The 15,750-nt window shown below is 46.0% G+C and overlaps 1 protein-coding gene across 1 annotated transcript in view; it reads left to right on the top strand.

Annotated features, from left to right (window-relative positions):
* Positions 1-15,750, top strand: part of LOC307234024 (low-density lipoprotein receptor class A domain-containing protein 4-like) — a 237,295-nt gene that overhangs the window by 218,871 nt on the left and 2,674 nt on the right. The window contains exon 4 of the mRNA XM_080005566.1: positions 6,560-6,714. Within this exon, the coding sequence (XP_079861692.1) occupies positions 6,560-6,714 (155 nt within the window). The remainder of the gene's footprint in view (positions 1-6,559; positions 6,715-15,750) is intronic.

A 15,750-nucleotide genomic window follows, 5' to 3' on the forward strand; every position in this document is an offset into this window, starting at 1 on the left:
ACCTTTTAAGTCAAATAAAAGTTATTTGCCTCTCTTAGCATTCTCAGATATTACATATTAAAGAATATAACATTTAAGTATGGTAGTGTTGAATAAATACGCTCAAGCCTACCTGGTACAGCTGTAGTGCTCAGGCAAGAACCTTCCAGTCTTATCCCACAAACCCCCTAAGTTCTATTTATTACAAAAAACTACTGTTACTACTCCTGGTGGGTCCCTCTCATGGCCTCCAGCATATTAAACCAGAGGCCCCAGCTAGTACCGATTCTGTCCTGTTCTCCGGCTAATGGGCTTAAATAGAAAAGCAGTTGTGAGGATATTCCGAACGCTTCCAAACTCTTACGTCTGCACCCTCCCCGATGGCTTGTTAGGAGTCATCACTCACACTATGTTTCCTGTTCCAGTTGATGACGTTACCAGCTGACCTTGTGGGTCATTTGGGTCGACAGTTGTTTTTTAGTTTTTTCTGTTCATGTAATGCGGTATTAAAAAAATAAAAATTGTCCGAAGTGCCTTTCTGGTGCGGTCTTTGGTTGTTGGGTTGTTTTTCCTTCCGTAGTGGCAAGCAACAGGTTCCATTGGGTCATTTCAAGGTTTCATGCATACCTTTTCACCCGATTCTCCCATCTGGCTGATAAGTATGGCAAATTAAGAGGTCTTTTGGGGGCCATTCAATCCTGCTTGTTCACCATAAGAAACCGCTGCTGTTCCTTATTGGTATGTACAACAAAAACGCCCTCAGAAACGTTCTCCAGAGTGCTAGTTGTTTTTTTTTTTTTAAATATGGAATCGTAAAGTTCGCCTTGATTCAAGATTCAAGAGGTTTATTCGTCACATACATATACATACTTTCATACATATATGCAGTGAAATGTCAATGCAACGCACCCGGTGATTACACACAATATGTTCTAGACTGAACATAGTAGCGACCTAAGAATTTCTACTTGACTAACTAACTGATTCCTAAAATGTAATGCAGTAAGTCAAATACTATAGAATATAATAAAATATATAGAATAAAATAAAATAAGAACTCAAGGGTAATGCAGGGTGGGGGTACAAAATAGATAAAGGGAATAGGCTTATGTATATGGGATAGACTTATGTATATGGGATAGGCTATTTATGTATATACAGATATGTGCATTAAAGTGGCATGTGAATAAAGTGAGGTAGTGTTTGTGATATACAGCACAGTATACAACAGTACGGTAACACCGAACAACCCAGAACAGTGACACAGTATGCTACATACAGTACAGTAAGGTAGTGGAGCCTATGTCTGTGGCTCAGTGAGGACCCCTGGTGAGGTCGGCATTGACAGTTCTTATGGCTTGTGGGAAGAAACTCCCTCTGTCTCTCTGTTTTCGCTGTGTGACTGCGGAGGCACTTGCCTGACCGCAGCAGCTGGAACAGTCCGTTGATGGGGTGCAGAGGATCCTTCATGATCCTGCGGGCTCTGCTACTAAGTCCTGCAGAGGGGGAGGGTAGTTCCAGTGAAGGTGGTACGTTCAGCTGAACGCACCACCCTCTGCAGGGCCAGCCTGTCCTGAGCAGTACAGTTCCCAAACCAGGCAGTGATGTTGCCTGTCAGGATGCTCTCCACTGCTCCAGAGTAGAAGGACTTAAGGATCCTCACCGAGACCCGGAATTTCCTCAGCTGCCTGAGGTGGTAAAGACGCTGCCTCGCCTTTCTCACCAGAGTGTCTGTTTGTGAAGTCCATGTTAAATCCTCTGTGATGTGGACTCCCAGGTACTTGAAGCTGCTCACCCTGTCAACAGAAGTCCCATTACTCACCAAGGGCGTGTGCGTCCTCGGTTGTAATCCTCGCCTAAAGTCCACAATCAGCTCCTTAGTTTTGCTGACGTTCAGGTGGAGGCTTTTGTCCTGGCACCAGAGTGACAGGTCAGTCACCTCCTTGCAGTAGGCCTTCTCATCGCCGTCGGTGATCAGGCCCACCACAACGGTGTGGTCAGCAAACTTGATGATGGTGTTGGACCTGGACCTGGCCACACAGTCATGTGTGTACAGTAGTGCAGTAGGGGGTTGAGGGTGCAGCCCTGGGGATATCTTGTGTTCAGAGTGAGGGAGCTGGACATGTGCTTCCTCACCCTAACCACCTGGGGCCGGGCTGAGAGGAAGTCCAGGATCCAGGCACACAGCGGAGTATTCAGTCCGAGCTCCTTCAGCTTGACAGCCAGTCTGCTGGGGACTATGGCATTGAAAGCTAACTATAATCGATGAACAGCCATCTCACATAGGCCCCCTTTCGGCCATCCAGGTGCGTGAGTGTGGTGTGCAGTACCTGGGAAACTGCATCATCCGTGGATCTGTTCTGCTGGTACTCGAACTGCAACGGGTCCAAGGTGGGAGGGAGGCGCAGATATAATGTTTAATCAGCCTCTCAAAACACTCCATGACCACCGAGGTGAGGGCCACCGGATGGTAGTCATTCAGGCAGTCAGGAGAGGCGATCTTTGGGACAGGAATGACGGTGGACCTCTTGAAAGAGGATGGGACCACTGATTCAGCCAGGGAGATGTTGAATATTGTAGTGAACACCGGAGCAAGCTGGTTAGCACAGGTCTTCAGTACTCGCCCAGATATGCCAGCTGGGCCCGCAGCTTTCCTGGTGTTCACCCGCATCAGAGCCCTCCTGACGCCATGCTCAGACACTGAGAGTGTGCGCTCATCCCAGCGGTGTAACTCTAATTAGCCGGCGAGGTAGCGGTGCTGTTGCCAGACTCAAACCACGCATAAAAGGAGTTCAGTTCGTTGGCTAGGGAGGCGTCGACACTCGTGGCTGGGGATATTCTGCAGCGCCGGCCACAAGCGTCTGGTGTCCCGTTGCTCCATCTGTAGCTCCGCAGTCTCTTTGTACGTCTGTTTAGCGTCCTTCACCGCCCTCTGCAGATTGTATGACGTTGCTTTGTAATTGTCCATATGTCGCCACCAAGCTCACCGCTACGTCCGTAAACTCACTGACGTCGCTTAAACTTGATTAGAACATGTCCCAGTCGACGTCAGTCATAGCGGCCTGAAGCGCAGCCTCTGATTGGTCCGTCCACCGCTTCACTTCCCTCGTCACCACCAATTCTCGTGCGATCAGAAGCCTGTAAATGGGAACCAGTAAAATCGTGGCGTGATCTGATTTCCCGAAAGCAGGGAGCGAGATGGTCTAGTATCTGTTCCTGTAGGGTGTGTAGCAATGGTCCAAAGTTCTATCTCCCCTGGTGGCACATGTGATGTGTTGTTAGAAATTAGGCAGGTTCGCCCTGTTAAAGTTCCCAGTCACCACCACAGCCGCGTCGGGATGTTTGTTTTGAAATCCGCACAACACATCATACAGGTCCGACAGTGCGATGGAATATAAACGGCCACAAGGGGCGGCGCCACAGTTGCGATTCTGGGTTCTATAATTATATAATAGGATTAATTGTCTGTGTTGTATTAAATATACATCTAAATCCATGTTGCTGTTGAGTGTTGGCGCGTAAAATTTCAGTCGGCCACTCTAGTTCCACGGATAAAAATTCCCAAAGTTGTTCTTTTAGGGAAGTTTTTGTATCCACGAGTGCATTGCGGCAATAAGAGATAACTGCTGATGCGATTTTGGCGGACATTATGATAAAAAATGGAAAATAAATACTAAAATGTGTGAAGTTGACCGGAGCGCCGGCGCAGGCGACTGCAAGGGGCGGCACCACTATCGCCTTGGTCTATCTTCTTCCTTCAATCCGTCCCCAATACACCCTGCCCCGCTGTTGCAACAAATGGCTTCATTGGCCAGTTTGACCAGCCTGAAGGCTGCCAAAAATGTTTTCCGTCTCATCAGTCTTATTTCCCTCTTGGCTTTTTGGCTTTTTCACTTTAGTAGACCTGTGGTTGTGGTCGTAGTGAGGTTTTTGTCTTTTTGCTCCCTGTGGTTTATTAGGGCAGCGGGGTGGTCTCTCCTCTCCCTGTGGCTGCCATGGTTGAGCTGAGCGGAAGGTCTCAGCTAAGTCAGTCCTGCCCGTCCTAGATTCAATGTACGAGGAAGACAGCAAATGTGTGAGCTTGGTGGGGTTCAGGGTAATAAGGGACCAGGCTTGAGACACGGCTGGCCAGCTAGCTGCTGGTAACAATGATCTGACAAAAAAAAAAAAACCCAAAAAAACAATGATCTGACAATCTTTTTTGGATTACGCATGGTGTTTATGGAATCTGTTTTCCAATTTGGCCCACTTTGTATGTGGTTTTGGTCTGATACAGATCTGAGTCACGTGACCGTTGATTGTGACAGTTTGTCAGATGGGAGTTATTTCCCCTTTTTTTCTGATTGCTGATTCTCTCCCTGCAAGGTGTCAGCAGTAGCTATGCAGAATGGTCAAACCAAGATTGTCTTTTTTAAATCAGCTGATTACCATCAGCCACAAATATTCTGTCTTGTAAAATTATCCTGTTTCATTCACCTGCATTTCTTCCGTCTCATATAGTAACACGTAAAATTGTTTTTTTTTTTGAAGAATTGTGGGTTATTTGTTGTTATCAGTTTGCGCTCTTACCCTGATTGGAAATATTCTTGACTTTTAAATATTTGTTTATATTTTAACAGTTGGACACTAAAGATCAGATCCGTACAAAAACAAATCTGAAATGAGCACCCAAGTTCCTGCAGTCTGACTTTATGCTTGGATAGAACACTGCAAAATAGTTTTCACTCTGAACGTGGTGGAGGATTATTAAGCAAAGCGGTGCAATCATTGCATTATGCACATAAATATTATGCATATATTCTTGGAATGAACTAGGGATGTTAATAATTTCTGATTTACTGACAATAAGAATTTTAATAATAATACTATCAGTTAAACTGTTAAAAAATAAATAAATAAAAGTTGCATGGTAAAACAAAAATCCAATCTATTTCTTAAATACAACTCTTGGGGGCGACATGTGCCTTTTATTTCAGGCACCTAAGAGGACAGCTTACGCATCCCCTGGTGAGGTTCTTTCCCTAACCCGTTTACAAATGAAACAGAGTAACGAAATGAAAATTATTTTATTTATAATAAACTGTTTAAGATGAATTAACAGTTTGACTGGATTATACATTATTTAAATGAATGCGATAATTAATCTAATTGTGTGCACCCGCTAGTAAAAATGTAAAAATGTGATTACTCTATATGTTAAATGCAATTACTGACGTCTAAATCGAATACTCGAGCACTCACACACACAATATTGCCAATTTGCCAGTTTCACAATATGCATTTTTGACATTTGTCCATTCAAAATAGTACATTTTAATCTTGTCTGATAGCCGTTAATGGTCAGTTAATGAGGGTCGGCTATCGGTCAGAAAAAAATTTCTAAATTGGCATCCCTAGAATGAACATTTATTTTTCTCCCAAAAGGAGAGACTCCAGCAACGCAAGCTGCCAGAAGCAAATAACATCCAAGAGCATTGTGGCTAATGTGTTCTGTAAATGGAGCTGTTTCATGGCCCCCTTTATGGAGTTAAAGAGTCAGACAGAACCAAAGCATTGCTGCGGAAACGGTTGAATAGAGATTGTGCCACTGTCCCCGATGGGGCAACACACATGTTGACAAACAGGCGGAGTGTCCCACAGTGAGTCAGGGAATCAGAATGCTAGAGGTCAGAATGCTAGCCAAGATCACATGAGGTTAGGACTCAGATAGAGGAAACTCTTCAGAACAAGCTTCTTGCAGACTGTCTGTGTGTGTTGGAGGAAAAAGTGACGCAGAGTGGCAGAAAACAGTGAGTGATTGAGGAGTGCTGGAGGATGATGGGAGGCAGTGAAGGGAGTGAAATAATGTCGGAGTAATGATGGAGTGAGAGAAGCGGCTGAGGTTGGCCCTGGACAAGAGAGGGAGAAGAGAGAAAGATGAACAGAGGCGGATGAGTTGCGGCGGGTCAAGAGAGGGATATTGGAATGTTGCGGAGGGGGGGGGGGGGAGGGAGAGAGAGAGGGAGAGAGAGAGAGGACAACCGGGGGCGTGCGAGAATGTTGGACAATGAACAAGCAGTGTAGAGTGTAAGGAATCTCTGTATCATTTGTGTCCCAGCGTCGCCCTTAACCTCTCCCTACAGGGGGGGGTGTGTGTGTGTACGTTTGTGTGTGTGTACGTGTACGTGCGCACAGAGACGCCACTGTAGGGAGAAATGGCTGGTGACGTCTCCCGGCTCATTTTGCTGTGATTTAATGCTGGCCTCTGTAAATGCCCTTCGGCATACAGACATGAAACACAAATGCATGCCCACTCACATCACAGACGACACAATTTGGCCAGTGAATTTTGCACTTTGCTGCCCCCTGCTGCAGAATGTGCATCATGACAGTCCATTCCATGCTGTCTGTATAAAACAACAACAATCATCTGATTCCCTTATGGAAAGAGATGCTGTGTGTTTACCCTGCCCTCTCCTCTCATATTCCATTTCATTCTGTCACAATCGAAATCTATCAGCGTAATAAAACCCAACCAAATGAAAGCGTTGCGTTAAATGATTGACGTTTATCCCCTCTCTCTCCTCCTCTTTCCTCTCAGCTGAACTGGAGTTTGTTCAGATCGTCATCATCATCGTGGTGATGACCGTGATGGTGGTGGTGATTATCTGCCTCCTCAACCACTACAAGCTCTCCACCTGGTCCTTCATCACGAGACAGAGCCAGGCCCGCCGACAGCAACACGTCCTCCAACAGGTAGGGGCGCCCACTCACACCACAACTCTGCTTTACACTGTGTGTACATGAGTCACAGTTAGTCTTTGGCCGTGGCCCATTACCCAATCACGTATTAGTTTAACAAACTAGGTATTTGTACTGTCGTCCAGTGCATGTGAGTAAAAATAACTTCTCTGTCATATGATATATTGCATGTCACATGTTGCGGGTGGATGACAACACTGCATAGAAACCTTTGATGATGCCACTATGGAACATTGCCAATAGATTTATGGCTTTCAGTGCAAATGGGAAAGGGGCTGTCAACACAACAGCAGCCATGGCGGCTAATGTGAATGCTGCGAAGCACAAAGCTTGCACTGTATTATGTACAGTCCATGTTCATCCATTGTTTTTAATTTTTTCCTTTTGGATTTTCTGTAAAACATTGTGCAAAAAATAGCTTTGCTGGTTCCTGCCTGTCATCTACCATGTTTGTTTACCCTAAAGTCACGTTTGATCACGAAAGATTTGGTTTTGAGAGTCGGGACTTTGGTACTCTCACATAGCCACACCTCAAATCTTGTGTGGCTTTACGAGATTAGGACTCTGGTTGTTGGTGTATTGAATCTGTTAGTGTTCGTTGTGCTGTTTGGGTAAATTATAGCTCTCCACACACTATAGGCACAATACTGTTAAAGTTATCATGATTGTAAGAGCCAAAATGCTGTTTTGAATTTATGTTGTAATTTCGTTTGTGTAACACTGGGTGGCGCATGTCTGCAAATTGACCTCAGGTATATAGGTAGGAAATACCATGTTGTTGGCAGATGTTTGACCCGGAAGGGCAAAAGGTTTTTGACCGCTTGCGCGCGGCCCCTTGTTGCTATGAGGATGGAACTGCTGTGGACAATGTGCTGTATGGGAATAAATGGACCACTTTGGATTTCCGCATCAAGATTGTCTACATGCGTTTGTTTTATTTAGCACAGGGCAATCATGTGAGCATAGCATTTTAACATCGAGCGCGTCAGCCAGGTCTTTCCCAGTCTCAGGCACCTCAGTAGTTCAGTGTTGGACCGAACTCCTTTAAAATAAGTCAAAAACCCCGCATCAGTTCAATATTTAGTTTGGACCTTCTGGTGACAAGGAGTACAAGGGACCATCCGACAACTGCAAGGCGCCCAACGAAAGAGGGATCTTTAGCGCTACAATCTTCAATGGCCAGTGAAGTTGCGTGCACACATACCCGGATTTAAAAAGCACATGTGTTAAACGCCGGCAGACTGATTGTGGAGACTTTGCGAACTTTGCGTGACTTGGTAGTTTTGTGTTACTAAAACAGCGAATCGTTTGATCAGTTGTTTATCATGGAGAATACCCCCGCGATTGAACGGACTGCAATGCAAGCCGCTAGTAAAACCAGCAGTGTGGTTAGAGCTGTTGATCACAAACATTCTAAACGTGCAGAAGGGCTTGTTGATAAACTAATTACGTTGCAAGTGGACAGAAAGTTTAATTTGGACAATGCAAGCATCATTAGAAAATCGATGCAAGGATTAAAAAATCACAAATCACAGTTACAAATTGCTCTGAAGGAACTAATACAAACATGTAACGATGCAAAACATATTCATGAGTCTTTGTTGAGTTGATTGCCTGTTGATGAAGGTGAAAAACATGAAATTTGGTTTAAAGCAAAGATGATATCTAACAATGATTTATTTCTGAAACAAAGGTTTTTGTTGCAAGGTGTTCTGAAAATGGTAATGGTGCTTTGTCAACTGTGTCAACTGAAATGTTTGATGTTGGTTTCAATGAAAACGGTCATGGTAAAGCAAAAGTGGGTTTTAAAGCTGTGCATGAAAATGGCGAGGGTGGGGATGGTGTCAATCAAAACGACAGTGTGTCCAATATTGATAGCAAACGGTCACATAAAAGTGTTAGCAGTGGGAGATCCAGCACTTCTTCAGCCAGGATAAAGGCTGAGGCCGAGAGAGCTGCACTTGTCGCTAGAGCTGCAGCTTTGAAGGAAATACACGCGCTGGAGGAGCAGGAACAGCAACTAAGGAGGAGAAGGGAGCAGCTTGATGTAGATGCAGAGTTGGCTGCATCTGCTGCCAAGTTGTTTGTGCTACAGGCCTACGAGCGGAAAAGTTGTTCAGCAACACCCTCAAATGGCATGAATTCCTATGTGGAAAAGGAAAAAGGAAAAATGCAATCAATAAGTGTCTTAAATCCTAAAACAAAGGAATTTCAACCTGGACTATCAAAGCTTACACAATATGTCCCGGCCAAAGGACTGTTACCACCTAGCAACCCGCTGTCACCAGATGTGATCAAAGGGCAAACTGAGCTGTGGTGTATGGATGCCTCTAAACATCAGCACAATCCACGTAAGCTACAGCAAGGAACATTGGAATCAGCTGACTATAGGCAGCAGTTGACAACCGAACAACAAAGGCCTTCACAGACCAGCCAGCCAATGGAACTCATTCCCTAGATCTACTGGCCATTATGCAAAGGCAAAATGACATCACCGCTGCCCTGGTTCGCCAACACCATACATCCTCTCTGCCATCAAGAGAGATTCCAGTGTTCGATGGGGACCCTCTCCAGTTCAGACTGTTCATTAAAGCCTTTGAACAAGGTGTGGAAAGCAAAGCCGAAAGTGCAGACTGTCTTTATTATCTAGAGCAGTTCACCAGAGGACAGCCACAAGAGTTGGTGCATAGCTGTCAGCATATGGCGCCTGACCATGGCTACAAAGTGGCAAAGGGTCTTCTGCAGGAACACTTTGGCAACCCATACAAGGTCGCCATAGCTTATATGAACAAGGCCTTGGCCTGGCAAGCAGTTAAGGCTGAGGATGTGAATGCACTTTAAGACTACTCCTTGTTTTTACGTGGCTGTTGCAATGTGATGGGGGAGCTTCATTATGTGCAGGAACTGGACATGCCTGTCAATATGAGGACCATTACCTCCAAGCTGCCATTTAAGATGAGAGAGCAATGGAGAACTACAGCTCACGACATCATGGAAAGGACTCATGACCGAGCCCACATCACTGACTTGGTCCAGCTTATCGAACGCCATGTCAAAATCCTTTCGGACCCTCTGTTTGGCGACATACAGGATCCACCTACTGCCTCTGCACCAAGGCCTCCATCAAGATTTAATTCACAGCCCAGGAGCCATGTAAAGGCTAACATTGTTGCTCCTGCTGTGACTTTCAAGGATCTGTCTGAGGACGTAAAGGAGCAACCGTTGGGCACAGGGCACACTGAGGAAGCTAAGTGCCTTTGTTGTGATCGTCGCCACCTTGTGGAGGAGTGCAAGCAGTTTACAGCCAAAGAGCACAAGGAGAAGATCCTCTTCCTGAGGCAAAAGGGAGTTTGTTTTGCATGTCTACACGTCGGCCACATCAGCAGGGACTGTGAGAGTCGCTTGGCATGTAAAATCTGTGGACAATCTCACCATACTGTGCTGCACATTAAAAGACCACTGACTCAGGAACAGTTAAGAGCCTCACCTGGCCAGCAACAGTCCTCTCCTGAAACATGTGGACATACAGGGGCCGGTAAGGACCAGTGTGTGCTATCCATCCTTCCTGTCAAGGTGAAGTCCGCAAAGGGAATCCATGTAATTTCAACGTATGCCTTTCTAGATCCTGAAAGTTCAGCCACATTCTGCTCTGAACGCCTGATGCAGAAGTTGAACATCACAGGCCAAGGAACAAGTTTCCTATTGCGCACAATGGGGCAAGAAAAGGTTGTCTCAGCATACGCTTTGTCAGGTCTGGAGGTGTCTGATCTGGACGGTAATAAATTTTATACCCTCCCTGAGGTATTCACACAGAAAGAAATGCCAGTCACTGTGGATAATATGATAAGGTCTGAGGATCTGGCTAAGTTGCCTTATCTCTCAAAGGTGTGCATCCCAAGCGTGAAGGCAGATGTTGACCTGTTAATTGGAACTAATGCACCCGAGGTACTAGAACCCTGGGAGGTCATCAATAGCTGCCAGAATGGCCCGTACGCTATTAGGACAGTGCTGGGATGGGTGGTTAATGGCCCACTGAGTGGAAACAGTGATGCATCATTATCCTCCGCCACAGTGAACCGCATCTCTCTGCAAAGGCTCGAAGACATGCTTGTTAGTCAATACAACCATGATTTCAGTGAGAAGGCTACAGAGGAAAAGGAAATGTCTCGAGGCGACATCAAATTCATGGAGATCATGGAGCATTCAGCAGTGCTGCAAGATGGAAGGTACTGTTTAAAGTTACCCTTCAAGAAAAGGGGTGTTTCTCTGCCCAAAAACTTGGTTGTGGTGAAGCAAAGGATGCAGGGCTTAAGAAGAAGGTTCTTGAGTAGTGACAGCTTGCATCAGGAGTATGCACAGTATGTGAATAGCCTCATCGCTAACAACTACGCAGAGCCTGTGCCCCAGCAGAAGCTTCAAGGCGAACCTGGCAGAGTGTGGTACATTCCCCACCATGCGGTCCATCACCCAAGGAAAGGAACCCTTCGGATCGTGTTTGATTGTGGAGCCACCTTTCAAGGAGCATCATTGAATAAGGAACTGCTTCAGGGCCCTAACCTTACCAGCTCACTTCTTGGAGTCCTGTTTCGCTTCAGAGAGGAACCTGTAGCATTCATGGGCGATATACAAGCCATGTTTCACCAGGTAAAGGTTGCAGACGAAGACCGGGACTTCCTCCGTTTTCTCTGGTGGCCAAATGGAGACGTCGCTAAGGACCTGCTGGAGCACAGGATGACTGTTCACCTGTTTGGTGCTGTGTCCTCTCCAAGCTGTGCAAGCTACGCGCTGAGAAAAGTCGCTGAAGATCATCAGTCTGAGTTTGCTGCCAGTGTATGTCAAGCTGTCAAGAAAAACTTTTATGTGGATGATTCTTTGAAGAGCTCAGCCACCGAAGGGGATGCTATCCAGATGATCCAAGACCTAACTGCACTGTGCCAGAAGGGAGGTTTTGTCTTGGAGAAGTGGACTAGCAACAGCCGCTCTGTCTTACAGGCCATCCCAACAGAGCGAAGGGCTAAGGAGTTAAAGGAATTGGATCTGGAATGAGACAAGCTGCCAGTAGAGAGAGCTTTGGGTCTACTGTGGTGCATAGAAACCGACTTTCAAATTTAAGATCGAGGTGAGGCAACAGGCACTTACCAGACGTGGTATGCTGTTAACCATCTGCTTAGTTTATGACCCCCTAGGCTTCCTGGCACCAGTGACACTGCCTGCGAAGATGATGCAGCAGGAACTATGCAGAAGAGGATGTGCATGGGATGACGCCTTGCCACCTGACATCTTAAGCCACTGGAAAGCATGGTTGGAAGACCTGGACCAGCTCAATGCATTCGAGATACCCAGATGTGTCAAGCCAGTGGACTTCGGGGAGGTCGCCCAGGCCCAGCTACATCACTTCACTGACGCCAGTGAAGTTGGATATGGGACTGTCACATACTTGAGGATGTTGAGCCAGCAACGTCACATCCAAATCGCCTGTCTGCTCGGCAAGGCTATAGTGACGCAACTGAAGGCTATAACTATTCCACGACTGGAATTGACAGCAGCAGTTCTTGCTGTATGGGTAGACTCAATGCTAAAGGTGGAACTCAATTTCAGGTTGGAAGATTCTGTCTTTTGGACAGACAGTACTGCAGTTCTGAAGTACATCAAGAACGAGGATAGACGGTTTCACACATTCGTGGCTAATAGAATCTCAACCATCCGAGAGGCATCAGAACCCTGGCAATGGAGGCATGTCTGCTCCAAAGACAATCCGGCTGATGACGCATCGAGGGGGTTGACGGTTGCAGACTTTCTACAGACCAGTAGATGGTGGGAAGGTCCTACATTGCTGTGGAAGCAGGAAGAAGACTGGCCTAATACTGCCCTGGATGCTTCCTTGCGTCCTGATGACCAAGAGGTGAGAAGAGAGGCCATCACAAATGCCATCAATGTGTGTGACTCAGTCGAGCCCACTGACCAGCTGGTCAGTTACTCTTCTGACTGGAGGAAGCTCAAGAGGACAGCCGCTTGGTTTCTCCGTTTGAAGGCCGTGTTGTTGAAGGCTCGCTGGAGAAAACAGCTGAAAGGGCCTGCGGTAATACATTCGGAAGAAACCAGTCGATCCAGTTCAAGGCAGATTGATGGGCAAAGGTTCATTGTGATGCCTAGGAGTGAAACCCTGACTGTAGACTGATCTGGCAGAAGCAGAGGCTGCAGTGATTAAATATTGCCAGCAGCAGTAATTCAAGGAGGAGATTGCTGCATTGTTCCGTAAGAAGGCAGCAGTGAGTCGTCAGAGTCCAATATACAGGCTGGACCCGGTCCTGGTTGATGGACTATTGAGGGTTGAAGGGAGGCTGAGTAGGGCAGCGATGCCTGAGGAAGTCAAACATCCCATTATCCTCTCCAAAGAGCAGCATGTCACAACACTCATCCTCAGATATGTTCATCAGAGTCTGGGCCATGCTGGACGTGCTCACACGTTGTCATCAGCAAGGAAGAAATTCTGAATAACCAAGGCGAATGCAGCTGTCAGAAAAATCATTATGGAGTGCAGCTTCTGAAGGCGCTACAATGGATGTCCTCTGGAACAAAAGATGGCTCATCTCCCAGAGATGAGAATTCAGCCGGATCTACCCCCTTTTACAAACACTGGAGTGGACTTTTTTGGTCCCTTGGAAGTGAAGAAAGGAAGAGGAACTTGTAAGCGGTATGGAGCTATATTTACCTGTTTAGCCAGCAGAGCTGTCCATCTTGAAGTTGCAGCATCTTTGGAGACGGATGCCTGTATCAACGCTCTGCGGCGCTTTATAAGCAGAAGAGGGCAGGTGACTCACCTGGTGTCCGACAATGGTACAAACTTTGTTGGGGCAAACAGAGAACTGAAAGAAGCTCTTGCTGCGCTGAATCATCAGCAGGTTGAAGGAGTCCTCTCCCAAGTTGGAATTCGCTGGAGTTTTAATCCACCGGCCGGTTCCCATCATGGTGGTGTGTGGGAGAGGATGCATCATAAGAAGAGTCCTTAGTTCTGTCCTACGTCAGTGGATGCTCGATGATGATGGTTTACATACAGTGTTCTGTGAAGCAGAAGCCATCTTGAATGATCGGCCACTTACCAAGCTGTCAGACAATCCAAACGATTTGGAACCACTTACACCTAACCATCTACTTTTGCTTACAGAGAAATCAGCCCTGCCACCTGGATTGTTCGAGCCTCATGACCTCTATGTGAGAAGGAGGGGAAGACAGGTGCAATACCTCTCAGACTTGTTTTGGAAGAGATGGGTGAGGGAATACCTGCCTTTACTTCAAGAAAGGCAAAGGTGGAATGACAAGAAGAGGAGTTTGAAGGCTGGAGATATCGTTGTCATCATGGACGCTTCGGCTCCTCGTGGTTTTTGGCCACTCGCCAGAGTACTTGAAGTTTTTTCTGAAAAGCAGGGCCTGGTACAGTACGTGTTGTGAAATTGCAGACAAAATCTAATGTCATTGAAAGACCTGCGACCAAACCTTTTTAGTATATGGGGTATAACTGTGAAGGTATCATCTTGATTATCCCATGGTATTTTGCAACATTTTGGTTCCTTTTTTGTTTTCATTTGTTCGAATTGTTGTGTCTGCTGGCCATCATCAATTAGGGGCCGGTGTGTAAGAGCCAAAATGCTGTTTTGAATTTATGTTGTATTTTCGTTTGTGTAACACTGGGTGGCGCATGTCTGCAAATTGACCTCAGGTATATAGGTAGGAAATACCATGTTGTTGGCAGGTGTTTGATCCGGAAGGGCAAAGGGTTTTTGACCGCTTGCGCGCGGCCCCTTGTTGCTATGATGATGGAACTGGTGTGGACAATGTGCTGTAGGGGAATAAATGGACCACTTTGGATTTCCGCATCAAGATTGTCTACATGCGTTTGTTTTGTTTAGCACAGGGCAATCAAGTGAGCATAGCATTTTAACATCGAGCGCGTCAGCCAGGTCTTCCCCGGTCTCAGGCACCTCAGTAGTTCAGTGTTAGACCGAACTCCTTTAAAAATTATATATCATTATTAGGGGTGTCAGAACTCTCCAAATCCCCGAGTCGATTGGACTATCAATTTTAAGGTTTTGATTCGATTTTCGATTTCAACATACTGTATATATTTTTTTCCAGCACTAACGGCTATGCCATTGTTAAATTCCTTTCACACATAGTTCCCAGTAAATTACAATGATAACCTTTCAGGCACCGATAGGGATTATCCCTGTTCACACATTCAGCTACATTCAGGAATATCTCCCTCTTGCACCTTGCCATGCTAATGCCGGAAAAGATGGGGCAAGGGACAGTCCAGCAGAGGTCACCCGGTGCAGTCCCAGCACCCCCCAGCGCTGAAGAGTGACAGACTAAGCAGTAGCGCATGCCGCTCATTCACTTGCACATGCAAAGAGGATGTATGTGAACATAGCAGACAAATAAAAATAAATGCCTAAATAAACAAGCCAATAAATGTAAATGTAAATATAAATAAGTAAATATACGGCTGATGGACTGGGTGGAGGCAGTGGTGCGCCGAGCCTCCACACACGCCGCATGAGGTTTCAGTTCGATTCATCGGATCTTTCATCATTTTCATTGCGCAAAGGGTTTCGTGAGACGCCTCCGAATCTTGTGTGAAGTTGCCATTCTCAAGCACGCAAAGTGAGAAAGTGAAACTCCTGCAGCGCACACCTTCAAATTCTATGCAGAGTTCATGGTGTATCAGAAGCCGCAATTCATTCTTTGTGAATTCGCCCCTTATGATTCTGTGAAAGACTTGTATTAAATGAGAAAGTATGATAGTGTGATAGAGCTGGATTAAAAACTGTGTGGCTCACCCAGGCACACTTCTACTGGTTCAGAGGGCACAGAACGTTTCAGCTTTTTAAAAACAGGTAGAAAAGAAACCCCTTTAACAACACTGAAGCCCCATTGAGTTAAGAAAAATCGATGCTTTACTAGTTTAATCTCTCTCTCGCTCTCTTTCTCTCTCTCTCTCTCTCTCTCTCTCTCTCTGTCAGAAGCCCTTGA

This window comes from Zeus faber (genome assembly GCF_960531495.2).
Source record: "Zeus faber genome assembly, chromosome: 8".
NCBI lineage: Eukaryota > Metazoa > Chordata > Actinopteri > Zeiformes > Zeidae > Zeus > Zeus faber.